This window comes from Anser brachyrhynchus (genome assembly GCF_964034855.1).
Source record: "Anser brachyrhynchus genome assembly, contig: SCAFFOLD_126, whole genome shotgun sequence".
NCBI classification, from domain to species: domain Eukaryota; kingdom Metazoa; phylum Chordata; class Aves; order Anseriformes; family Anatidae; genus Anser; species Anser brachyrhynchus.
The window spans coordinates 212,796-238,841 of NW_027663679.1; the positions used below are offsets into that span (position 1 = coordinate 212,796).

Consider the following 26,046-nt stretch of genomic DNA (forward strand, 5'->3'; position numbering starts at 1 on the left):
CATATGAACACAACCTACCTTGGCCCTTTTGTTCCTATTCAACGGGAAAAAGAACAGTTCCTACTTTCAGACAGACTCACATTCCCAGCACAGCTTCAGTCACAGCTCTGAGAATGTGCTTGCTGATGCTTATCTATTAATTAGACTTTGGCATTTCTACATGTGGTTTGTTTAGAACTGCACTTTAGTTTTAGCTCTTTAGTCTCTAATAACTGATGCAGCAGACAAAAAAGAAGGGTTTATAAGCCTTGAATTGCAGAATTTAATATTTTTTACTTTATATTATTACATTTTATTCCCCAGTCTTGATAGGCTAAGTCTGTTTAACTGGAAAATATCATTATTTTATTAATACAGAGAGATTAGAAGGAAATATTTAAATATTACATAAGATCCTCACATCTCATTCTTGTTGTGGACTCTCAGAAAAAACAGTATTATTTGCTTCTGAGATAAATTCCACAACAAAATTGCTTATGTGTTACTAATGGCATTGCTTTGTTATAGGGCTGATGAATCCTTTCCATGTAGTTCTGTTTACTGAGCAAAAAAAGTTCAGAATTCCTTGTGGTCCAATATTTCTTCTCTTTTTACACATTTGTTAATTGGCCACCCTTAGATCCTGTTTCAGGGCACAAAGGGTATGCACGCCGCTGTCTTTGTAGCTGAGGCCAATTTTGTCCCTTGTTTGACTTGTGGCACTTAAACTTGCATAATATTATTGACTGATGCAGGTTGTTTGTTTTTTTTTCCAGCGTGAGATTTGCAAGCTCTCTGTCACCTCTCTCCTACACTACTATTTCCTATTTTATCTTATTAAAATTGATGTTAACTTACGCTTGTTTTAGTTCACTAGTTCATATACTGTCTTGCAGTACAAAAATACGCATTTGACAGTCAGAACGTACATGCCATTTTAGTTGCAGATAAAATCTTAGTATCCTACATAAATAAGGCATTGTGGAGCTTTCAATTACATCATGATTGACCAATAAATACATGAGTCAAACTTCGAATATAATAGTATAAATGATTTCCAGTGCTGCCTTGCCTCTTTAATTTTCTCTTAAAGTTGCAATTATACTTAAAAAGGAAACCTGCACAGGAAAAGTACTATAAATGCAGAGCTGTGGAAATCAGAACTGCAGTCCCCTACCTTCTGTAAGGCTGCACAATTCAGAAAAATACTTGTTTCATTGGTTTCCCTAACTCAGATCCTAAAAGCTCAAATTAAGTTCTGACAGTAGTGTTACTGGATTCTTGTGAACTCTATCATCATCATCACCAATAAAGGTTTTTGTGCAAAATTCATCTTTCACATACACTTGTGAAAGACTTTCAAAGAGTGGAAAGACGTTGACTAGACACACCAAATACAGATCAAACTTAGAAACAGAAGTTTGAGAGCATTTCTCAGAATAAAAATAAATAAAATCACATCCTCCCAAGAGAAAAGACCCTAATAATTTATTTCTGTGTGTAAGTCACTGAAATATTACATTGAATTGGAAAGAGATGTTTCTACACTTCAGCACCCCAGGTTGGCACAGCCTCTTAACACTAGAGTATCAGTAGAAATGTGGAAGGACATTTTTTATAACTAAGAGTAAAAAGGAAACAAGCTGCTTTACAGTTCTGTGCTCACTTCTGAGACACACACCTTTCACCATTATTGTTTTCTTATGAATTTCTTACTAAGTTGTTTTGCATCATATATACTTATTTTGATGTCTCAGTTTTCCCTCTTAAGCTTATTATAAAGGAAAAGAAAAACACAAAAGAAAAGTGCAGGTAAGAAAAAAGGAAAATCACAAGTTGCAAATTAGAAGAATGTTTTGTTTACTCTGAGATAAAAAGAAAGCCTCACAACCTATGAGTTATGTTGTGGTTTTTTTTTGTTTTGGTTTGGTTTTTTTGTGTGTGTGTTGTTTTTTTTTTTCAATTGGCCAATCTGAAAACAGAAAAATGTTAATTATCACCTAGTATTCATGCTTTCCACAAGACTGCATGTTTGTTTCAGGAATCTCATCTATTTTTAGGATTTTTTCAAATATGTTTCTACCCTGAAACATATTTGAAAAAAAAAAACCACAAACAAACAACGACAAAAAATATTTTTGAATCTGCCTTTTCCCTGTGAATCTTCAATGTGTAATATTCTTTCTTTAGTGACAAAGATAACATGTCTGCTCAGCCAGGATATGCACATAAACTAAAACTATTCACTGATGAGAATTAAAGAGGGAGCTTGGAAAGAGTAAAAATAATAGACCAGAGAGCCAAAATTTAACATCACTTCATCAAATAGAACTGCTTTTAACCTTATTTAAGCCAAGCCTTTTTGTAACTTATTACTCTAAGTCTTTCCAGAACTTCAGTTAACCTTCTACGTATCAAAGCCTAAGATGAAGTCAGCTTGTTCCTACCTGATCATCAAGCACTGTTAAATTATAAATCAGCTTTGATCTCCCAGGTGTGAATGTAATATTTCCCTTAGCTGGACTTAGGTCTTCTTCAGCTGGGTTTGGACCATCTTTTATCTGCAAAGAATTGATTTGTCTGATGAGAAGTCTATAAAGCAGGAATACAAATCCAGTGCAAGTACAATAACCAATATGCAGTGTGACTTGCATAACAAATGACTATCTGTTCAGCCATCTCCAACTTACAACTTACATGAACATTCAGTTGTGAAAATCTGCTCTTTTCTGGCAGACAGTGTAAGTCAGAACAACCACTCTGAAGAAATCCCGTATTTCCAGAATAAGAGGAAGAAAACTACTTCCATATAGGCCTATGGGGACTCTTTAGTATATTCTGATGCATAACTGACTCTTTCATATTACAGAAAGGATATTCATGCAAATTCAGTTTGAATCAATAGTATTTCATAATAAATTCCAAGACAAAGTAATAGTACTTACTGGTTTTGTGTCCCTTCTATCTTAACTTGTGATATTAAAGATACTAAATTTAACAGTCAAACTCAAAATACTACAAAGCCTCTTAAAGGTCATATGGGATTTTTTGGTTTTAGAACATTTTGTAAATTATTTTTCAACATACATATATAATGATGTGAGACAGACCTAAGTAATTGTCCAGAGAGTAAGATTTACTGTACCTTAAAACAAACATATTTGCAAAAAATTGCACAGAGAATCATATTCAGTACTTTAACTATTCATGCTATATTTAGTATTAATAAAATCCAGTGCAAAGCTTTTCTGGTTTTGACAGGTCTAGACTAAAGCTTTGAGGTCTAGATTAAAGCCTTACCCTATAGGACCAGGCAACTAGTACAGAAATATCTATATGAAAGATTTTATATATAATTTTAAAGTAAATAATAGAGTCTGAGCTAGATAAGAAAAAGAAAGCAATGAAGTCAGTAATTGTATCACATTCAAATCACATATGTAAATAACAGGATAAGTATTCAACATGATTAATTATTTCAAAAGCTTCATTTGCAGGGGATTCAAGATAGAGATCAAGATACAGATGATTATAGATACAGAAATTCACCAAATCCTGAGCACTCACAGTTCAAAGTTGGGATAATCATTAAAGACTCACTTGAATATTTGTATGTAAAATAAATATTTTTTAAAAAAATTAAAAAAACTTAGATAAGACACTTCTTACATACTTAATATGCATTATTTTCTAGTAATACATACTGATGTTGCCTCACGTACCTTTCTAAATGACAGAATATACTCGGTTTTCTCTAGTACCTCTTAACGTTAAACAGTCAATTAAACAGTCAGATAATTACAGTATTTTCTATATGACGGTTAATATGAATCCCTTTTATGAAACAGATCTACCTAATGTAGATGTAGGTATTTTGTCCTTCTTCCCCTTTTGCAAACACTTCAATAAATTATGATTACAGCCTCTCAGTTTAATCCAACAGACTACTGTATGAAGTCTTTTGGATAAACTCACCTCAAAAGTTATGACGACCGTCCCATAGGTTCCCCTCTCTCTAATTAGAGTGAGCGGCACAAATTCATTTCTGCCCCTGGGCTCATTCACTGTGATTAAGGCAGACTAATGAGGAAGAAAAGGAACAGACAATCAGACACAGATCAAATATCACAGCAGAATGAAGAAACTGTTACCATAGAAATATCAAACTCCCACAGACAAGTTAATCCAATCCGCAAACCAGTCCACTGATGGCATACATTTCCTAGCAACCAATTAGTTCAGCTAATGAAAACCTTAAAAGATTTCAGATAAAAATGTATCACGTAATGCAATTTGTGTGTTTTTGTTGTTGTTGTTGTTTGTTTGTTTCTGTAAATGAACATAGTCAACATACACAAAGCACTGACATATCATCACTGGTATTTTTAGGAGCTCCTACACCCATTAAAAATAGGTTTTCACCATCATGAAGTCGTTTATTAGATAGCTAGCTATAAATGTACTCAGGACAATCATTTAGGTCACTGGTCACTTTTTTAGGCTATTGTAGGTAACAGATTTTGAAGATATCCACAAATCCCAGAAGCAGCTTGGCTTAGTACTGTGGCTCTAACATTTTCTTATGTTCTTATGTTTTTTCAGAGAAGTCCTATACAAAATTATATTGTCAGAATGCTGTCAATAAGGCATAGCTACTCGTTCTACTAATACAACCTCTGTATTATTGCAAATATCATCTGCTGGAGTAACAACAGCATCTTATCCCAGAGGGTGTTATAAAATGCATATATTATGACAATGTTCCCTCAGTAATTGGTAATTAACCCTACTGCAAGAAGCTGTGCCTGCTCTTCAGAGGAACAGGTTTATATTCAGAAGCTACTTCTTTGTTTACATGCTACATTTCAAAACTGAAATAACAGTAGCAATAAAAACAAACCAGATGTAAATTATACACTCAGGTAGAGAGTATTTATACATCCAAACAAGTCTGGAATTTTAACTGTTATAAATTTCCAATAGAAACAAAAATAATATGTCAGAAATACATGCTTATAGATTTACTTCCTTTCATTATCCTTTCAGAAATAAGCAAACTACCCACATTAAAGCCAGAGAAGACTGAAGAATATTCAAACCTGGATGGAACTGGAACTGTTTGTGTGACTCACAATAATCAAATAGTCTTCTTCCTCCACTGCAAAATGTTTCACACGTCTGGTATCCAGAACAGAAAGAGTCTGTATCTGCAAGGGAAATATGAGGGTGACTATGTTTATCTACATATGTATATAAACAAATACATTTTATATTACATTGTATATAGTGAGAAAAAGTACGCATAGAATGTTAAGAATTCCAAAATTATGTATAAAACTATACATGAAATAGCTTTTAAAACTTTATATTTTATATATATATATATATATATATATAAGCAACTAATTTACAGAATTAACATAACTTATCATACATTTTCCAGAAAATGTTCTATGACTTGATTGCTTGAGAATTTCTTCCCCCACTTCCAAGCAGAGCTACAGGCTGGGAGATGAGTGGTTGGAAAGCTGCCTGGCCGAGAGGGACCTGGGAGTATTGGTTGATAGTCGGCTGAATATGAGCCAGCAGTGTGCCCAGGTGGCCAAGAAGGCCAACAGCATCCTGGCCTGTATAAGAAGCAGCGTGGCCAGCAGGGCTAGGGAAGTGATTGTGCCCCTGTACTCGGCTCTGGTGAGGCCACACCTCGAGTACTGTGTTCAGCTTTGGGCCCCTTGCTACAGGAAGGACATGGACGTGCTCGAGCGAGTCCAGAGAAAGGCAACGAAGCTGGTGAGGGGTCTGGAGAACAAGTCTTATGAGGAGCGGCTGAGGGAGCTGGGGTTGTTCAGCCTGGAGAAGAGGAGGCTCAGGGGCGACCTTATCGCACTCTACAGGTACCTTAAAGGAGGCTGTAGAGAGGTGGGGGTTGGTCTGTTCTCCCACGTGCCTGGTGACAGGACAAGGGGGAATGGGCTAAAGTTGCGCCAGGGGAGGTTTAGGTTGGATGTTAGGAAAAACTTCTTTACCGAAAGGGTTGTTAGGCATTGGAATGGGCTGCCCAGGGAAGTGGTTGAGTCACCATCCCTGGAGGTCTTTAAGAGACGTTTAGATGTTCAGCTTAGTGATATGGTTTAGTGAAGGACTTGTTAATGTTAGGTCAGAGGTTGGACTAGGTGATTTTGGAGGTCTCTTCCTACCTAGACAATTCTGTGATTCTGTGATTCCCAGGTAATCCTCCCTGCACCCTCAAATGTAAATATATAAAAAATACAAACAATGTAAACAACTAACTATGACAAACTTACATCACTGAAGTTATGTAGTATTTTAGGACACAAAACTAACTCTTGTCACACAGAGTGCTTTTTTCTAAAACATGGCCAGACTGGAGGACCTCCCTTGGTCCTTGCCAACCCATACTATTTTAAGATTTTAAAATTAAAATCGATTTACCCACAACAATCTGTGTCCAGCCATGAATGCATACACACTGTTGTTAGAAGCTCCCTGTGTGGCTCCTCCATGAGTAACCACAAGGTAGGAAGAGGCTCCAATTTGGAAAGACACACAACTTGTAGGATTCCACATACTGAAATTCTGTGAAAAGAATAAAAAAAAGTAAGATTGTGACTTAAATTCCTTATTAACTAGCATGTCTGGTGTTCAAAAACAAACATTTACCTCAACAGGAACAAATAGATCCTTTGATGCTTCTCCTTAAACCAAGCTGTCTCCTACCTTACTTTGTGCACACGCTGTACTCAGGGTGTAACTCTGGAACATGGTAATACACTTCTGTAGGATTCAACACAAGTTCAAATTCCCATCCATGTTTATGCACACACTTGTTTAACCTGCATGTATGGCCAATTGGTTGCTTGTGTGGTGAATTTCAGAAGCCGTGCACCTCCATTTTAAATGGTCTGTTCCTGCATACCTAATTTTGGTCGCCGCATACACTTATCCAACAGCAAAGTTTAATATCTGTTCCCAGCACCTATCTTGCATTGTTAAGACAATTTGAATACACAAAGCTTCCAGTAAATGCTGTACCTTACATGTAATTTTCTTGATTAGCCTAGTGTGTTCCAATTCCCCATTAGTTTCTAGAAGTTCAATTCACATTGCCGTCAAACAATTTTATATTTTTATAATTTATATATGTTTATATTCAGTGGAGAAGTCTGTTAGATATTGAAAAGCTAACAGTTTTTAAAACCCAACAGAAATTGGAGCTTTCTCACAGCAGTGTGCACTGACTGAAAGAAAAATTCTTTCCTAGATGTCCGTTCAAGCACATTCTTATCTTCCGTCTTCAGAAGCAGAGGATAACTAAACTGCAGAGTTGAATTACACAGTATCAAGATGTGAAAACACACTACCCTGTTTTTTACACCTCACAGAAACCCCATTCAGGGTGAAGGTGACAAAATGACCAAAAAACAATCAAACAAAAAAATGTGATGCCACTACTTGTGAAACAAAACCACTCAGACTTTCCCTCCATGAAGGGAAACTGGACAAGAGCAGAGATAAGCAGCATCTATAAATGTATCTTGAGCTATATTGCTAAGGGATTCATGGTGGGGTTGGGTGTATTAGATGTTTTCTCCAATCTGAAAAACTCAAGATTTGGTAACGTAATATCCTGTTTATTGTTCAATAGAAATGCCATACTTCACATAAAAATCGCTATAAGCACCTACAGTTACTCACTATTACTTAGGTCTGACATATTTACTTATTTTCTGGGCAGAAAAAAAAAAAAAAAGGCTACCTGTAATAATTACTGTAGCAAAAGCAGCAAATCCATGTTCATCTTTTCCCTTCACAATCTGAGCTCCACATTCAGGATCTGAGAGGAAAACATAGAACAATTCCTGTCCTTCAGGCTCATCATCATCAAAAATTTTTATGGACACCTTGCTTTCTGTTTCTCCATCCAGCAAAGTCAGAGAGACTGACTGTTCCTCAAAATCTTCTCCTTCCATTGCCCACGTGAAGTTTGATTTTCCATAAGCATTTTCAAAAGGATATGAATCTATTCCACTCTGTGCACTTACTCCACCAAAAGTTTTAACAGTTACTTCAATATTACCAGTAAAGAACAGACCAACCCCCACCTCTCTACAGCCTCCTTTCAGGTAACTGTAGAGAGCGATGAGGTCGCCCCTGAGCCTCCTCTTCTCCAGGCTGAACAAGCCCAGCTCCCTCAGCCGCTCCTTTTTTGTTCATAAAATGAAAATATTGCTTACAGATAAAAATCAGGTCATACAATTTCATCCTAATCACACTTATTAATAGAGGAAACGTGTACAGGTACCAATAACTAAAAAGTGGTATCACCACTTAAGCCACTTTCACAGCTCTTTCCTCAGAGAGTACTTACCAAACGAAGGAGTAATATTGCCTGACTGAGCAAAGTCAGTGATCAGGTCTAGTGGGTATCCTGAAATCCAGTTAACTGTTACAGAGCCATAAACTCCCTTTCTGGTTATGACAGCCTGACCTGTCCCTGCTACAATGTTTGTAAGTCGTAAAGTAACAGATTCAAAGCCAACCTGTGGAAACATCAATTTTGATAGAGAAAACTGAATAAGAATGGGCAATAACATATGTGCAAGTGCACTAAATATTTTGAAGCAGGCATTTCACAATCATAAACATAGTTGTGACAAATATAGATATCATATGTATGTGTGTGTATTCTCTCTACTTCTCTCTCTCTTTCTCCCCCTTCCTCCCCCCCTTGACAAGTCTTTAACAATTCTGCTAAATCTGAGATTTTTTGAGAATTAGATCTCAGGGAAATTAACAAATATTATTCAGATTTCAGTACTAAAAACACTACACATAGCATTCTGTGTCTGTTGTTTACAACAAATACCCTTAATACTCACAGTAATAGCTGTAGTACTATGCATATATGCATAAAGCTAGAATAAATTACTGTGTATCCAGTACAAAGTTGTTGCCATATGAAATTGCTAATGGGAATATTTTTGCTAGCATAATCTACTTTTCTTTCAGTTTAATCTACTTTTCTTTCAGTTTAAGAAGCAAATTGGTCTAAAAGTATAATTCTCACATTCTAAAAGCACTGATAATTGGATATATTATATGATAGTATATAATATTTACAGTAAGACCATTTAAATTAAGTTTAATTATAAATTAAATTAAGTTTAATTATAAATTAAAAGAAAGAACAGCATTTCAAGAAAAAAAAAATATGTAATTAAAAGATAAGCAAAATGTGAGGGCCAAAAACTCAGCATGCTTTTGTCTTTGCCTGATACCTAAAAAGTAGCTGAAACATATACACTATATCAGAATACACAGATTCTCTTTTTTCACTATCATATAAAGTAGCCGGAAGCAGAATTTCTCAGAGATTAGCCAAATGTATTGTCAACTGCTTTAAAAAACAGCATGACATCCACCTCTTTTTGCACATACTACTGCATACATGCCGTAATCTAATTTTGGGCAGCTGTACTTAAAGGAAAACATTGTCCAGAATTAGTTTTTTTTCCTTTAAGTCTCAGAACTTCCATTTCATATAAACAATAATATAAATTAACCATAATATTTACATTATTTACTGTAGCTTTAAAAATATATATCAAAACTAATAGATGAAGAGACATTTTCAAGCAGTACTAACAAATTTGTATAAGGATTTAAAAAAACATTTCCAGAAATCTTAACACATAGTATAAGTAATAACTGGAAAAGTCGCTCATTAAATTGGCTGCAATTACAAAAACTTCATGGTGTCAACTGAATCCTCACAGCAGTTATCCTCTGTAATGCAGTGTGGTAGCTATGCCATACTTTAGCCTGAAATGTCATACTGACCTCTGAATTGGCAGCTTCCTCAGGAATAAGCAGAACAGCTGACTTTGCTTCTTCTAATATTTTAGGCACATCCTTGGCACCTCCCTTAACCAGACTTATATTAATCAGTTCCAGAGTAAAATTCAAGCCCAGTAAAAGAAATGCCTTTGAAAGAGAGAATTTAAATAAAAAGGTATAAATTTAATTCCACTAAAACATGAGATCCACCACTTCAAAGAATTAAGCAGCAGACTGATGTGCCTCTTTTATTCCACTTGCATACAAAAGCTGTGTTTTCAAGACAAGCATTTTATTGATTACCTTTCTCAAAAGAACTACAGATAAAACATCAATGTTGTGAATGTGATTATCAGCAGTTTGTTAGACTGTGAATCTGTAAAGCAACTATTGCCATTTTAATAAATTGTAACTGACTTAGTGGGCCTCAGCTTGATTTTAATCCTTACGATTCACCACAGTGTGGATGTAAAATGGTAATAATAAAAAACTAACTGGAAACACAGAGAACTGAAGATAACATATCTGCTGCTTCATGTGTCAGCACCACCAGATCACTATTGACAATCCAAAATGGAAACTTAAGAAAGTATTTGGATGCATATAATAATAAAATATTGAAGTGATAATAGTGCTAATCAATGATTGAGGGAAAAAAGGAATATATGAACATATGCACCATAGTGATTTTGTAAGATTATGTAAAAATATGATATTTAACTCCATCTCTATTGCATAAATTCATAATATTAAAAAACCTTCTTTGATGTTTCTTCATAGTGGATTCTGTTGAGTCTAGTCATCTTATTACAGATTTGTATTGTGATTAAGACAAAAGTAAAAAATAAATATCAAATAATCTAAAAGGATAATACAGACCTGGCTGCTTATTGGCACTCTTTTCACTCCAAAGCTGGCACCATCTTTTATGGCAAGGTATCCCTCCTCATCCCCAGGTGCAGTTAGTGCTTCTTTGTGATGAGACAAGACTTGGTACTGACTGACCACTTCTCCAAATGCCCCAGCATGCCGAGTTATGTTAATCTGAATATACCGATTGAGATCTCTCTCTATTAATACTGACTGCTGATCAGAGTACAACGCAAACACCCCATGGGGATCATCATTTGCAAAAACATTGATCTTTGAAGTTCTTCTGTCTTGGTCTAAATCTGCTCCACCTTCTACTGAAATCAGCTGCACTGTGTAGCTCTCATCTAGTTCTGGAATATCATCAGGTAACAGGTAGATAATTATCTCAGCTGTACTCTGCTGGTCAGCAATGACAACAGATCCTTCTGTCATAAGAAAGTCACCCGTGATGTCAGATTCACTACGTATTTCCCAGTAAACCTGAAAAGAGTTTAAAAAATTAACAAAATAGGAGAAAACAAAATTACCCACAGAATCAGAAACTTTCACATTCAATATTCAAAATAGAGAGGATATGGAACAGATTGGCTTTAAGTAGATAAATTAGAAATTGTTTTAGATATATACAGAAAGAGACATACAGGTTGTCTTGCAAAAGGAGTGTGTGTTGTTTCTCTAAAAATATAACTTTTTCATTTGTGTATCTTCAGAAGATTTATTTAAAATTCTGTAGAATCTCTGAACAGTGTTCAAAAATTATTTTTATTTTTACACCATGATATCCCTGCTGTTTTTCCTCCCTTCAAGACTCCTCACATCAGAAAGAGGTCAAGAGTCCTCGTTAAACACAGCAGATGCTTTGAAATTGAAATAATGATAAAAAAAAAAAACTTGTTAAAATGCAGACTTCTAAAATAATTTAGTTAAGTAACAATGTGATAGTTCAAAAAAGTCCATTCTTACCTTTAAGTACAGCTGGAAAAAAAGTAAATTGTGAGGGTCTCAAAGAAAGCTTACTAAAAAAGTGTGTTCTGTTCTGTCCTCCCATCAAAAGCAGAAGGGGAGACAGACAAAGGAGAGAGACAAGCATTGCATTACTGTTTCTCTTTTTTCTTGATCAGTGAGGAGACTGAATCTGACCTTCCAAACCACAAGTACTGAATCTGAGCCCCTTGCTAAAGTCAGTCGACAAGAGAGCCCTTCAAAAATGAATTTGAGCAACAAGCAATTGAAAGGCATGGAAAAATCATTTCTTTTGTCCTCCATATGTTCATACTGATGATTTCAGGTTGTACTGGTTATTAGGAAAACAATAAGAGTGAGAGTACCGTTATGTTTCCCAGAGTGCCTTGAATTCGTCTGAGAAACAGTGGTATACTTTGTGGCCCTTCCACTGCCGAGGGCTCTGTATAGTTCTTCTCAGACAACGATTCAGGAGCAAACTGTACGATTCCATTAGGATCACCAAACTTCTGTATCTGTAAAAAAGCAAGTAAGCAAACAAAAAATCAGAAATGTAGACTGAGTTATATTCTTGCTCAAGTCATTATGATTTTTGTTGCCAGGTTCTACAGGACATGTATCTACTAGCTCTGCGTAAAGAGTTTTCTCTCTTAAGATTCAAGAATACAGTAGCAGTTAGAATAGAGACTGTGAGGAGAACAACGACAACAAAACCAGACAGAGACAGGACCATCAGGGTATCAGAAAGGAGTGATATCAAGCTCACATGCACGCACTCACATGCACATGAAGCAGTCGCTCTTCTGTGAGAAGATCCTACAGTGATACCTGGAGAATTCTGAGAAGGCTCTAAACTGAGCAGGAGTCAAAATATGAGGTTGTCAATAAAAAGGCAAGCTTGGGCTTTAATTGACTGAAGCTTCATATGAAAACAAATGGCAATGATGATTCTATCCACTAAGTTGAGCCTCACTCAACTGTAAACAACTTGTACTTTAAAAATCATCTAAATACATTTGAGAGTAAATTAATTTTGAAAGGATTTGGAAAACATATCTCCTGGAGCAAGACACAGAAGAAAAACCACACATCCCCTTTTCAGTTTTCAGCAAACCTGCCCAAACCTGATTGATGGAAACAAATGACAAAAGCAGACAGGTATACTTATGAGAAGTCCTTGCTGCAAATTTATTCTGAAACTTTTGCTGCGAATAAAAACTTTCAAAAAAGGACTAAAAATCCAGTGTGCCCTCTAAGGCTGCCCTCTGCCCTCGAAAGACCTGAAGAGAAATGGAGGGAACAGTATACATACAGAACCAGCAACCCGAGTAGCAGTCACTTTGATCGGTTTTGTGTTCTCACAACACTGATGTAGTTCTGCCAGACCTAAAGGCTATGTAAAGAATCGAGGTGGTTCGCCCTGGGTTAGCTCTGCACAAACATCAGTGCCTACTGAGAAGAAAATTCAATGGCATGCAGGGTGAAACACTCCATTCTGAGGAAAAAACCTAGGTCCCTGACAGAGAACATGAGGAGTGTGTGGAAACAGGAGCTAATTGCATCAATACATTTCTCTACAGACAAGAAAAACAAATAAGTCCAGTTTATAGGAAAGATTTTTTTTCTGACTTCTGTAAGAAGTCTCATCAATATTTCCTTAACTGCAGTATCCCTAGAGCAAGTATTTGCCCTTGACATCTCCTCTGCCTTCTCCAACATACGTCTCTCCTGCCTATCTGTCCTGCTCTGTGATTTTCCCATTTCTTTTACACAAGCTAGCTATAGGAGAGGTAGAGGGCAAAAAAGGGAACACACTGACAGTTAGGAATGAAGACCCAATCCATGCTCCAACAAAATTCTGCAAGAAAGAGGGCCAGGTCAGGGCTTATGTACCAATTATTACTGATAGATTATTTACTTTTTCTTTTCTTCTTCTTTAACAACGAAAGCCTTAACAATACATGTGAGTAGTACAAGGGACAAGAAAGCCAAATGACAGACAATGCAACTCGTATGATTAATTTTTAAAAGTTTTGCAGGATAAATACCAGTATCAACAGAGGTCTCAGAAAAAAAGCAAAGCAATAATGACTTACTATTAGTGTAACGTTGTTTGCCTTAGGATCTATTTCTGTTTCACCTTTCCCAAGGCTCAGTCTAATAACAAATATCTCCTGAACTTCAACTTCTTCATGAGGATAGATTTGTAGATTAATAGATCTCAGACCTCCTTCTCCTTCCCCAAAATAAAATGATCCATTCACAGGGTCACCAATGTCATTATTCACAGGAGATAAAACTTCTTCTGAATTGGGTCCTAAAATGTCCCAATTAATCTGTGGAAGATATCAGTCCTAGATTAAGAGTGGTGATATATTATAGTAGCCCCCCAAGGGGGAGAAATGAATGAGTACCATAAGCGACAAAAAAAAATCCTGAATCTGGTAAATAGCTATGTTTATATCTTTGTTGCTAATACTGTTACTAATAATTTGCTTGTGGGAAATCACACAATCCTTTAGAAAAATAAATGCAAAAAATTAGAAAAGGAAATTGTGAAAGATTTCTACAATGCCAGTTTATGAAATTTTAAATATTAGTAACTAGAAAAGAAGAGAAACTGAAATTTCTTTACTACATAATGGGAAATATACTGGCCAGTTTCTATTTCTCTCTTTCCAGATTGTTTTGCAAAGCTCCCCAAGTGTGTACTCATTCCCTGTGAAATGTGATATGAAGACCTAAAATGACAAGCATTTACTTAGCAATCTGCAAGAAGTTTTTAATTCCTCAAATGATTATCCATACTTTTTCAGCCTGATTAAAAGCTAGTATTTTTGAATTTTCCTGTAATTAGATTTGGTTTTGAGGAGTTCATATTCAACACTTTAACGTTATTTTTGTTTTGGTCATTTTCATTGCTTTCCTGCTTTCTCAAATTTATTTTCCAGTAAAAAGACAAAGAAGACTCTGGTAAATTTTACATGGGAAGAGGGAGAGCTCATGGTCTTTAATGCCAATTTTCCAGTCATTTGCCAAGACTGTGAAAGACCTACCTTAGTTCATGTTTATACCTTTCTTTGCCAGTGGTCTGGGAAAGAGTTAAAAAAAAAAAGAAACACTAGAAATTTCATAGTAAACAATTTACTGAAAAAAATGACCTGCTTTATGAAGTGATTCAACTGAATTAAAAGAAATTGCCTGTGTGTGAAATTAACCATACTTTTGGCAGGGTTAGAAGCTAGTTTAAAACAAAGCGCAAGAGACCAAAAAAAAAAAAGGAGAAGGAGAAATAGAAGAAGAAAAGTTTAACTACATTTTCTGTTATAGTGCAACTACAATAAATGCATAAGAAAAGCAGGAATTATCCCACCACAAATCAGTCACAAGCCTTTGAAGGAAAACGCAAGAGTTTTTTGACCTAGTGACTGAAAAGCATCCAGAGTGTTTGACAGTGAGGGCCTACCTGTGTGTCTCCTAACAATCTTCCAGTTCTTTCCAGCACCAGGGACACTACCATGGGTATATCAGGATTGGGAAGAGTAATTCGACTTTGGTTGAGAAATCGGACAATGCCCTGGGGGGAGTCGCTTTTAGCAATAGTGATCTGGCTCACTAGGTGGAGCCCAAGGACTGCTCCACCAGTGGCTCCTGTGAGCTGGATTTCAAATTGCTCTGCAAATTCACTGTATGGAAAGAAGAAAAAGGAAAAAGGAAAAAAAAAAAAAGGAAAAAGGAAAAAAAAAAAAGGAAAAAGGGAGAGATTATTCGGTATCCAATAAAAAAAACGTTAAAATATACTTAGTAATTCAATTAGACATCCAATTGGATCTGCTTGAAGATATACATAAGTCAAATCTGTACACATGCAACAGAAGATTCTTCCCATTTGCACAGAACAGTGGTATCTGAAATATAAAAATAACATTCTTCCTATTCATGTTAAATTAATGTGTTGTTTTGATTTTTTTTAAAGCAGTGAAAAATATTTTATTATTCACAGTAGTACTATTCTATTCAGTACTATTCTATTCAGTACCTAATAATACAGATAATGTAACGAAATGTCTTGGTTTTGCATAAAGTTTTACACGAACTATGAAACATTAGTAATAGTTTTTTTCCTTTTATATTTAGACACTTTTTTTCAGCACTACAGCAATTTGCTGCAGCACTGCATTCTCAGCATTGAAGCACTGCAGCAATACATTCTATTCTATGAATCTGCTTTTTAATTCCCATTCTACATGTAAGCATACTGCTCATTAAAAAAAAAAAAAAAGACTTCTAAAAAGAAAAGTAAAATAAACATCAGAAAAATTAATTACCTTACTTCATCATCAATAATAGAGATGTAGATAAAAGTCTGGTTCTGGCCATGATTAAAAGTGACAGAGTTATTGTGGATTAAATAGTCAATACCATTGGGAAGTGCAGAAATGCTTCGAGAAAGAAAATTAGCTGTTACATAGCCGTAAGTTCCACGCTTCCTCACAACAGGAATCATGATTACTCCAGCATCTTCCTCCACTGCAAGCATAATTGAGATAAAAAGTTATCACAGGTATGTGATATCAAATCTTTAAGTATTGTGTACAGAAGTCCATTTACCTTTCAGTACTCACAACCAGGATTTTCTGAAGCTACTGTGAGCATTACTTTTGAAAATTGAATACAGCACATCTAACACCACTTTAATAGCAGCAAGCAGATGTTTCTTGTAGCACAGTAGCACATGCTTCATTAATCAAGATGAAATGAGGTTTATGTTCTAAAAACTTCCTCACACATTTTTCCCATTCAAATTTTTAGTCAGTGATTAAAGTTAGTGTAAGTATCTTCTAACAACCAAATCAGTAATAGGAAAAAAAAAAAGTGTTTTACTCTGCTATAACCTCATTTGTACAAATGACAGTTTACTGTTCCTTTAAAAGAAAATATTACATTTTAATGTACTTTATTATACTATAGTCACTCATTTGATCTTCAAAGATTATGTAAAAGCAAATCTTTGGGATTATGGAAAAGTCTACTCAATGTGATAAATGAACAACACTTCAAACAGTTTTTAAACAGTTAATTAAGCAGAGAGACTACCATCTTGGGAATAGCTTAGGTTTGTAAGAAATATTCAAAAGCAACCTGAAATGGAGCTAAGTTAAGAACCCATCAGAATACTGATACGGAATGAAATTATTACTGCTGATATGAAAGGTCAATTCATTTCTTACATGTTTTTACCGTCTTCAAGGGAGCAATATACAGGTTTCAATTGTTGTTCATAGGCATATATATCAAGTCACATTAGTTATAAATTTTTAATGAAAATATAAATAAAGAAATATGTAAGTGAAGCAATGTTTATAACTTCCTATAGTAATTTCCACCTAGAAATACCAAAGTAGTTTCAGCATTAGTGTTGAATGTCCCAGATGCAACTTGAGAATACAATGAGTCATAGGAGACCAACTCTGTTCTTATGATGAAAAACAATGAAATGTGTGGTGGTCTTTTCCTCCTGTCCCCTCACTCTCAAATTTATTGCCCCAGGTACATAAGTGAAAAAAGTAAATAAATCTGCACAGTCATGCTTTTACTATTTTTACAGTGACAGAAAGTATGAAGAAAAAGTACTCAAGAATTTATTTACAGATGGTTATATAGTTTGTATTGGAACTCAGGGTAGATGTTGAAAGGTAACTCAAAAATTTGTGACCTGGTCACAGGCTTATCTTCTAAGCTACACTGAAAACTTAAGGTAAACCTACCTTGTAGATGGATGTACTGTGGATCAAATTCTATGATGCCTTCTGCATTGTCACTTTTTGCTATAGTGACTCGTACTGTGGAGATATTTCCTATTATAGGGGGTTGATCCACCTGTAGACCATTTTCTTTTATGGTAAAATCAAATCCACTTGCAAGAACATAGCAAATAAAATAAAAGAAAAATTACAAATCATGTTAAAGTTTTAAGATGCATGTATGACAATTTAATGATTACCACAAATACTTCTGCTTTCCGAGTGCAATCACTGAAGACTTTTTGGGCACATCTTCTCAAACTATTATATATCTAAAAATAGTAGTTTATTTCCAGATATATATATTTCATTTTTTTATTTCTCATTTTATCTTTTTTTTCTATTTGTAACTTCATGCAACTTGAAACTCTAGCAAATATTAATGAGCTCACAATCTGAGCAAAGATTAGCTATTAGTGACATCTACGCATTACACATGACAGCGTGCTTTCAAAATGAAGCATTAAGATCTTGAATCAGGAAAAACTTAACTGGTAATTGTTTGCAAAGGTCAATCCCATTGCTATCTTATGACACGGCTATCACAATGCACTGTGTATGTACATCTCTGTTGGAATCCAAGACTTTGATAATCTTTCCTAATACAGTCACTGTTAATACAAAATATTAATACAACTTCTTACAGAAACATAAATTTAAAAAGCTAAAGGGCCAGAACTCTACAAAATTTAGTTGCACGCCAATGGAATTCCACGCAGTGACAACTTGCCACATGTGCATTTTTATTCCTGGTAACATATTCACACATAGAAGAGTCTACTGCATCATGAATATAGGGGCTTTAGTTTTCATTCATGCATATGAAGTGAGATATACAGCAACTCCAGACACTGCATATTTACTGGAATTCATATGCAATGTGGAAATTCCAAATCATCAGTCATTCAAAAATAGGAAATTACAGTAGCCCAATAGTGTTTTCAGATATGACAGGAAAGTCGTATCAAAACCTGGGAATTCCATGAATGACAAATATACTTACTCTAATATTAGACTTCATAGTTACAGGTACAAATATATGATTTTAAGCATCAACTTCCTGAGGAATATGACAATGTAATTTCAGCCACATATGGCAGTACTGTCTTTTTATCATGCAACTTTGTGAGAGTTATCTTAATGCTCACTTATTCTGATTTACTACAAGTATTGCAGGTTGGGAAGAAACACCATATCTGGTGCTTTATTTTAAATAATGATCACTTATATTTTTGACAGGATGCAAGAGATGATGAACTACATACAGTAAGTAAAAAGAAACCAAACAGAAATGTATTTACCATGCAGACCTGAAAGTCCCATATTGTTACATCTGCTTGAGATGTAGCATTGTATTTTTTGTGTTCTCTCTTTTGGTAGAAAATATTCTTTCTGGTATTTCTAAACCACACATTGTATTTGTAACTTTATAAGCATATCCCAATTAAACAATCATATTTTACTTATCACAGTGTGTATGATAATCTTGTCAAAACTTGTTTCCGTACCTTTTAAAATATACAAAGCATACTTTTCATGGAATGGATGCAACATATGGACTTTTACCTTTAGTTAATCTCAATCAACAAAATGTTAATGCTAATGTTGAGAAAACTGAGATAATCATTTCTATCATGATCTGTCTTATGAAATTTTACAGTAAAACAGCTGGATACCAGTGGTGACTTTAGACAGCTAGGTGAGATCCCACATATAGCACGCTTTTCTGTTTGTCATTGACCTTGTGTTCAACGGGGAGTTCTATCTTTACCTTCCTTCGACTTCCACTTTGGTAATCATCACTGAAAAGTCTTCAGGACCTTCAGGAATGTCATCATCATGAATTTCAACCTCAATCATTTTACTGTCCTCATCTGGTTCAAACAACAACTCCCTTACCATGGGAGTGAAATCAATTCCCTCCTCTGCAGTCCCATTTATTATCTGAAACCAAAGATGCACTCTGCCATAGCATGCCCTGGAACGCACAATAGTGATGTTAACCTGAGGGGAAAAAGGCACTATTTAAAAAAAAAAAAAAAAAAGGCTTTGCTCTTCTGTTATAGTTGCTTTTAGAAGACTGTTCTAAAGGCATATTTTCAATAGATTCTGATAGATAACAATATCTATCTTCAATAAATACAGAGTATATGCAATATAGTAGACAGCAGTCTTTCTCAGAGTTATTAACATTCTCCCAAAACCTCAGATGACCATCAAGGAGACTGTGCTAAGACAAACGCAGGAAACTGTTGATTTATTTTTCTTCTAAAGCTTAGCTTTAGAAAATAGCAAGAATACTGATATCTTTGCGTATTTTACATATGAAGGAACTTTAATCTAATACCCATTTTTCTTCTTCTGTTATTTGCATTAATTCCCTTGAAAATGTAAATTCTCCATAAGGAAAATCACTGGCAGCCATAGTGATATTTGCTTTGCTGCTGGATTCATTTATGAGTGCTCCATCACTGATTCCGGTTAGCTGAAACTGGTAGTGATGCTTCTCCTCAGGATGGTTGTCATCTACAGCCTAGAGAGAAAAAATATTGAAAGCTAGAAGTATTTAAACTATTTCCTGGGTGAGATTTATAATTAGTTTCTAACCAAGTTACTATCTAAATTAAAGGAAGTGCTCAAAATAGCTGCTCATGTAAAAGCTCCCACATACCTGTATGAGAACAACGGCTGCAGACTGCCTGTCTTGCATTGTCAAGGTCCCCGATATCTCAGCAAATTCCATATGATGAGGAGGTGTTATATTCCAATATATTAAGATCTCACCAAAAATTCCCGGGCCACGTGTCAGGCTGCAGGTAAGAACACAAACACAGATTTTATTTTCTACCTTTAATAGTTAATATTCAATCCAGACACAGACAGTGTATCACATTGTTGTGCATAACAGAAATGCTATTAGCACTGTGAAGATGAGTTCTAATGTGACAGCTCACTATTAAGATAGCTCACATTACAATTCTCTCTTCAGAGAGAAAACATTTCTGCAGTTCTGTTTTATTTCCCTATGTTGGGAGGCATCTTAAGCTGTGTATTTACAGAGAGCACGACAGTTTCCTCACACTTAGAGCCCAAAGATGGGGACTGAAAACTGAATGTTATTTGTTCCATTGTGCATTTTGAGAAACACTTGTGCGTAGCAGAAGCAAAACAGGACTGAAAGGTAATGCCCCCAGGCAATTTGTTTCTAAGGGGTAGAATACCCACTACAACACTAGAATACTACAGTGAGACTGCTATGTGCTGGTTCTCTAAAAACCTAAAGCCTAATCCTGTTCATGACATCAGTTAACTAAGTCATGGCAAAAAATCGTCTATACCTAATATGATCTATATGGCACAACTACTGCTGCACAAAGCATCCCTTTATCTTTCATGTGTCTCAGGGCAGCATGAGAAGCTAGTGTTTTGCTCATATTTGAGGTTCTACCGGGGGAAAGTTTCATATTCCTTTTTCAGTAGAACCACAGAAACATTCAATGGTTTGGGTTGGGAGGGACCTTTAACAATCATGTAGTTCCACCTCCTTGCCATGGGCAGGGACACCTCCCACCAGCCCAGGCTGCCCCCAGTCCCATCCAGCCTGGCCTTGCGCACTGCCAGGGATGGGGCAGCCACAGCTGCTCTGGACAACTTTTCAGGTGCCTCATCACCCTTATAGTAAAGAATTTCTTCCTAATACATAATTTTAAACTGCTCTCTTTCAGTTCAAAACCATTACCCTTTGTCCTATCACCACAGACCCTACTAAAAAGTCTTTCTCCATCTTTCTTACAAGCCTCTTTAAGCACTGAAAGGCTGCAATAAAGTCTCCGAAGATATGGTAACATCTTCATTTCTTTCTCCTGTTTTCGGCTGACTGACTGTAGCAAAATAATTGTACCTTGTTTCAACTAAAACACAAGTTACCACTTTGGTTTTGCTAACCATCACAGCAAAACACCAAAAAATGGTACAGGAACCAGCCCTGAAAAGCACAATTAATCTTTAAATGTCATTGATTCCTTTCTTTCAATTAGAAATATTTTTTTCTTTTTCATTTAATGAATTAAATTTGTAAATAATTTGAAGACTAAGAATAATATTTGGGGCTCCCCAATCACAGTGAACGGACTTGACACATACACAGCATATTCTGCCCTCCTTTAAAAACACACATCTAACTTTAAAAATAGTTCTCATTTTAGAAGTGATAATGAAATGCAGCTCTCAAGAAATGCTTGCCAAATGTGGAGTCTCACAGCTTCTCAAACTGAACTGTTGTCCTTTCTTTGGAAAAATAAGTGATGTACCCACCTAATAAGAGCAGTTCCACTGTAATTTGCAGAAGGTTCTCCAATCAGAACGTGCTTGGATGAATGGGCTATCCCAACAACCCCAGAAGCTCCTTCATCACCCATAATAATGATGGTTGCCTGACCTGTGAAAAGAACATAGCTTCTACAGTAAATAAAAAAAAAATTACAACAGAGAGCTAACTTGAAAATGTTGTGAATTTTAAGGAGACTCTGTGGAATCCTTGGACATCTGCAAAATTTGATAGGATAAGGCCCACAGCAACTTGACCTAATTGAAAAGTCTCCTGTTCCCTTAGCAGGGTTTTCCACTAGATGACCACCCTTGATGGTCCCTTACAAATGAAACTAATCCGAGTTTCTTACAGGTCTGAAGCTGATTTTGATTGTTGCTTCCTCTTGTTAAAAGGTTCTTTTTGCACAATGTTAACTCTTCTGTGGTTTGTTTATTGTTGTTGTTGTTTTTTTTACACTTGAACACAAAAGTCTGTACCAACAATTAATTTAGAGTGAAAAATTACGACCTAAAATTCTCATTGATTTCTTCAGACAAGTAAACAACTTACGAGAAAAAGACTGACATTTCAAAACTGCTATCTACTGCACACAACATATTTAGGTACTGCAGACTAAAATAATACAAGCAGACTTACTAGAATTGTTGTACAAAGTGTCTCAAAATACAACGTAATTAATTAATTCTTTACCATTTACAGGGGATATTTCTGCATCACCAGCAGAGACTAGCTGAATGGTAAATGTTTCATTTCCTTCCAGGATGCCATCTTCTAGTGCACGTATAACAATCAACTTCTGGGATTCAGTGTGGATCACATAAAGATATTTAAGTTGAAACTAAACAAAATTCACTATTATGAAAAAAATAAAATAAAAAAGTTTTTCTTTACGAATTGCGTTAAGTATGCATATGTTTGATATATTCTGTAATCTGACTTTTTTAAATAAGAAATCTCTGATTCAGATATTACATTTTCTCGCAGATTAATACATAGTAAAAATTGCCTCTCAAACATTATGTTACACCCCAGAAACTAAATAGCAATTTAATTATTTTTAAATTATATTCACATGGAAGTTTTCGTCTTAGAGGAAACTTTCTAAACATAATCTTTTCCAACAGAAAGTACATATTCAATATAATGCATAAACTCTAGCAATGTTATTAAGATTATATGTAACAGATCACAACTAATTCCTTTCCAATCCAAATTTTTGACAGGTGGCAAATGTTTAGAAGAATAGATGGAAAAAGTAGACACATATAACTTTAGTAGACCAAATGTACATGTTTGTATTCTTGTAAGTATGCACATGTAAGAACTTCAGGAATAAAAACTACTTCTAGGTCTATCAGTACAGATGGGCAAGTAAAATTTTGCCAGATACCAGTGTCTTACAAAGAAAGTTATATTCCAGCTGGTTAAAAGTAAAAGAAATATCAAGTATACCTATCTATTTAATGCAGAGTAGCCTTGTATATGCAGAATAAATTATGCGTTATTTTAAAAGACATTTCTTCATTAAATACTTTTGGTAGCCTGTAAAATACAAATATTAAGATGACAACAATATCCAACAGTGTTGCTCCTGCTTTAGAGCTAAATGAAACTCCTCCTGCCATGAAACTCAGAGTCAACTAACACTGTCCAATTTGAAAGTCACTTAAGTGACTATGGTGACATTATTTATTTTTTAAATCTGCAAGCGTTGAACACTCATTTATCCTTCTTACCCCTTCAACTTTCCTTTTTGATAGTACGATAATGCAATGGAATAACTGTTCCTGTAATCATTCTTCTCATTCAGAACATTTTTGTTCCTCTTTCTTAATAGTAAAAACAATTCATATTTGAAGAGCCTGTCTTCCTGATGATTACATTACTGCTTTAAAACGAGGATGACAGCTTTCCTTTTCAGTCTGAAAAGATGCCAGATATTGCTAACCCCACCAGTTCAAACTGGCCCTTTGCTGCTGTTATCATACTTGGTAATTCCTACTTTTACAAACACAAAACAACCTTGCAAACACATCCAAGAAGAAGAAAATATCTGTAAATCTAAGAATAGTAGATCTTTTATTACAATATCAGAAATACCTCATTAAAGTGAAGGGTACCATTCAGAGGGGTCAGATCATGTCTTGCTGCTTCCTCAAGAATCCATATCACTTTAACTGCTCCCCGTCCTCCTTGACTCCGACTTACAGTGAGCAAAGTAATTGCAGCAGAGTCATCAGGTGTCTGAGGTTCCCTCACTGTCACCTGATGAATAAAGAAGAGGAGGTAGGAAAGGTTAAATAAAGTCATCAATACTGATTTGAAAAAAAAAAATGTATATATCTATATATATATATAAGTGACAACACAAACTAAGGACAAGAGTAAATATCAACAGGAAGATAATAGATATAAGGAATGTGTTGAATTCTGCTAGCAAAGATGAGTCACTCAAGTTATTTTTGTATGCCCTATGATTCAAAACGATTACAATGAGTCACAATCAGGTGCAGCACCAGCAGAATGGAGAGTAGAATCATTCACTGTCAAGCAGTAAGATGGCAAACGTTTTCTAATTTTTTTTCCAAACTTTCATTTCAATAATACAAGTTATTACAAATCCATTTTAACAATCAACAGAACATGAAAAATCCTATGTGGAACATCGTAGATTATTAGCACATTGAATTAAAATTTACTCATGCAGAAGTCTAAGTCTATGCTGCTGTGCTTTCATTGTTGTTATCACCCTACACAGCCAGATGAAGACAAGTACTAATATGCCTTCCCTGAAAGAATCATCTTACACTTCAATGAAAACTTGCCAAGATCAGTTATGTGTTAATGACACAAACCCACTATCTTGCTTTTTCAGAAAAGAGTACAATCCAAATCAAACTCACATTCTTTTCTTCAAATCCAAATACTCCAACAGGGGAGTCATTGGGTGGAATAGCAACAGTTACCAGGATATCATCCCCAAGTCTTGCACCACCAGTTACCCTTACTAGGGCAATCTTGAATATTTCAAGGAACTCAACTTCACTGTCATCTATTATTGTAATTTCTATTTCTCCTGCAGCCTGGGGAAAAACAAACAAACAAAAAACTAGATTTCATTTATAAAATTCTGTGAATTTTTTGAAAAAATGTGAAATGCAAAATAAATTTTATCTAATAATAGATAAAAATACATTGGTCAGTTGTGCTTACTGTGCTTGTATATTTATAATAAGATAACAAAATGTCAAGATTGTAAACCAATCTAAGGCTTGTATGTTAAAACCAGAGGACTGTTCTGGCTTGATAATCAGTAGAACATGCAGGCAGACAATACTGTACTTTAGCCACAATTCTTCTCAAAATGTATATCCTTCTATTGCTTTTCACTTGACATCAAAATCTTTTACATACAGTAAGTATTCCCAGGGGAAGCATGAAATTTAAAACTGTGTGTAGAATACAACTAAAGAAACATATAGGCTTATTCTGAAAGGGAAGACGTTACAGATTTTTAGCGTAACAGGCTTTATTATTAGAAATTATGCCATTTCTTGTGAAGGTACCAAAAGACATACATCCCTACCTGGTCAATACTTATGAACATTCTGTTTACCCATGTCAAAGCACTATAGTAAGTCAGAAGAATTATTTATAACCCTAAGGCCATATGATGTTTTCAATGAATGGATGCAAATTCTACTGGAGGAAAATGTGAGAAAATCTTAACTTCCTAACCCAGAGACAATTCAATTTTTAGCAAGTGCATACCTGCCCATCTGCAAATGTAAGGTTTCCAGATGATGGTGTGAAGTCTTCAATGCTAGCAGTTGAATGAATGGCTTCCCAATACAGAGTTGATGTCCCAAACTTCCCAGCCTGTCGAACAACTGGAAGTTTCAGTATATTCTGTGGTGGCGGTACCTCATAACCAGCAACAGTTCCAGTTATATCCTGTAAAATCACCAAGAAACTGCTGAGTGTCACAGCTTTTATTATGTTTTATTTATTTACTTGCAGGTAAGAATAAACGAAGAAATATATAATTGCCTGTAAATTGGTCTGATTTTAGCATTGACCCGGCATAGTAAAAGTATGGGTTAGATGACCTTCTGAAGTTCCCTTCAGAATATTATATGACTTTGATTTTAGCACTTCCACCTCCCTTATGAATTTCATACATTAACTGTGAAGAAACTTTCAAGCATGGACTCTTTGTCTAGTATCTGGTTTATTTCT

General features: G+C 35.2%; 1 protein-coding gene and 1 pseudogene across 2 annotated transcripts in view; both read right to left on the reverse strand.

Moving 5' to 3' along the window:
* LOC308187048 (adhesion G-protein coupled receptor V1-like) overlaps positions 1 to 6,675 on the reverse strand; it is a 148,724-nt pseudogene extending 142,049 nt beyond the window's left edge. The window contains exons 1-5 of the transcript XR_013956118.1: positions 6,661 to 6,675; positions 6,433 to 6,576; positions 5,079 to 5,186; positions 3,955 to 4,059; positions 2,427 to 2,540 (exon numbers count right to left, since the gene is read on the reverse strand). The product of XR_013956118.1 is annotated as an adhesion G-protein coupled receptor V1-like (transcript). The remainder of the gene's footprint in view (positions 1 to 2,426; positions 2,541 to 3,954; positions 4,060 to 5,078; positions 5,187 to 6,432; positions 6,577 to 6,660) is intronic.
* Positions 6,676 to 7,540: 865 nt separating this feature from the next.
* Positions 7,541 to 26,046, reverse strand: part of LOC308187047 (adhesion G-protein coupled receptor V1-like) — a gene marked incomplete at its 3' end in the record, with an annotated part of 144,508 nt that continues 126,002 nt past the window's right edge. Inside the window, exons 84-101 of the mRNA XM_080609204.1 lie at positions 25,579 to 25,761; positions 24,711 to 24,890; positions 23,908 to 24,072; positions 22,498 to 22,615; positions 21,792 to 21,915; positions 20,149 to 20,287; positions 19,825 to 20,010; positions 19,249 to 19,481; positions 17,442 to 17,590; positions 16,002 to 16,203; positions 15,140 to 15,359; positions 13,770 to 14,009; positions 12,039 to 12,188; positions 10,717 to 11,190; positions 9,841 to 9,984; positions 8,369 to 8,540; positions 7,770 to 8,065; positions 7,541 to 7,627 (exon numbers count right to left, since the gene is read on the reverse strand). Coding sequence (XP_080465330.1) covers positions 7,541 to 7,627; positions 7,770 to 8,065; positions 8,369 to 8,540; positions 9,841 to 9,984; positions 10,717 to 11,190; positions 12,039 to 12,188; positions 13,770 to 14,009; positions 15,140 to 15,359; positions 16,002 to 16,203; positions 17,442 to 17,590; positions 19,249 to 19,481; positions 19,825 to 20,010; positions 20,149 to 20,287; positions 21,792 to 21,915; positions 22,498 to 22,615; positions 23,908 to 24,072; positions 24,711 to 24,890; positions 25,579 to 25,761 — 3,462 coding nt within the window. The remainder of the gene's footprint in view (positions 7,628 to 7,769; positions 8,066 to 8,368; positions 8,541 to 9,840; positions 9,985 to 10,716; positions 11,191 to 12,038; positions 12,189 to 13,769; positions 14,010 to 15,139; positions 15,360 to 16,001; positions 16,204 to 17,441; positions 17,591 to 19,248; positions 19,482 to 19,824; positions 20,011 to 20,148; positions 20,288 to 21,791; positions 21,916 to 22,497; positions 22,616 to 23,907; positions 24,073 to 24,710; positions 24,891 to 25,578; positions 25,762 to 26,046) is intronic.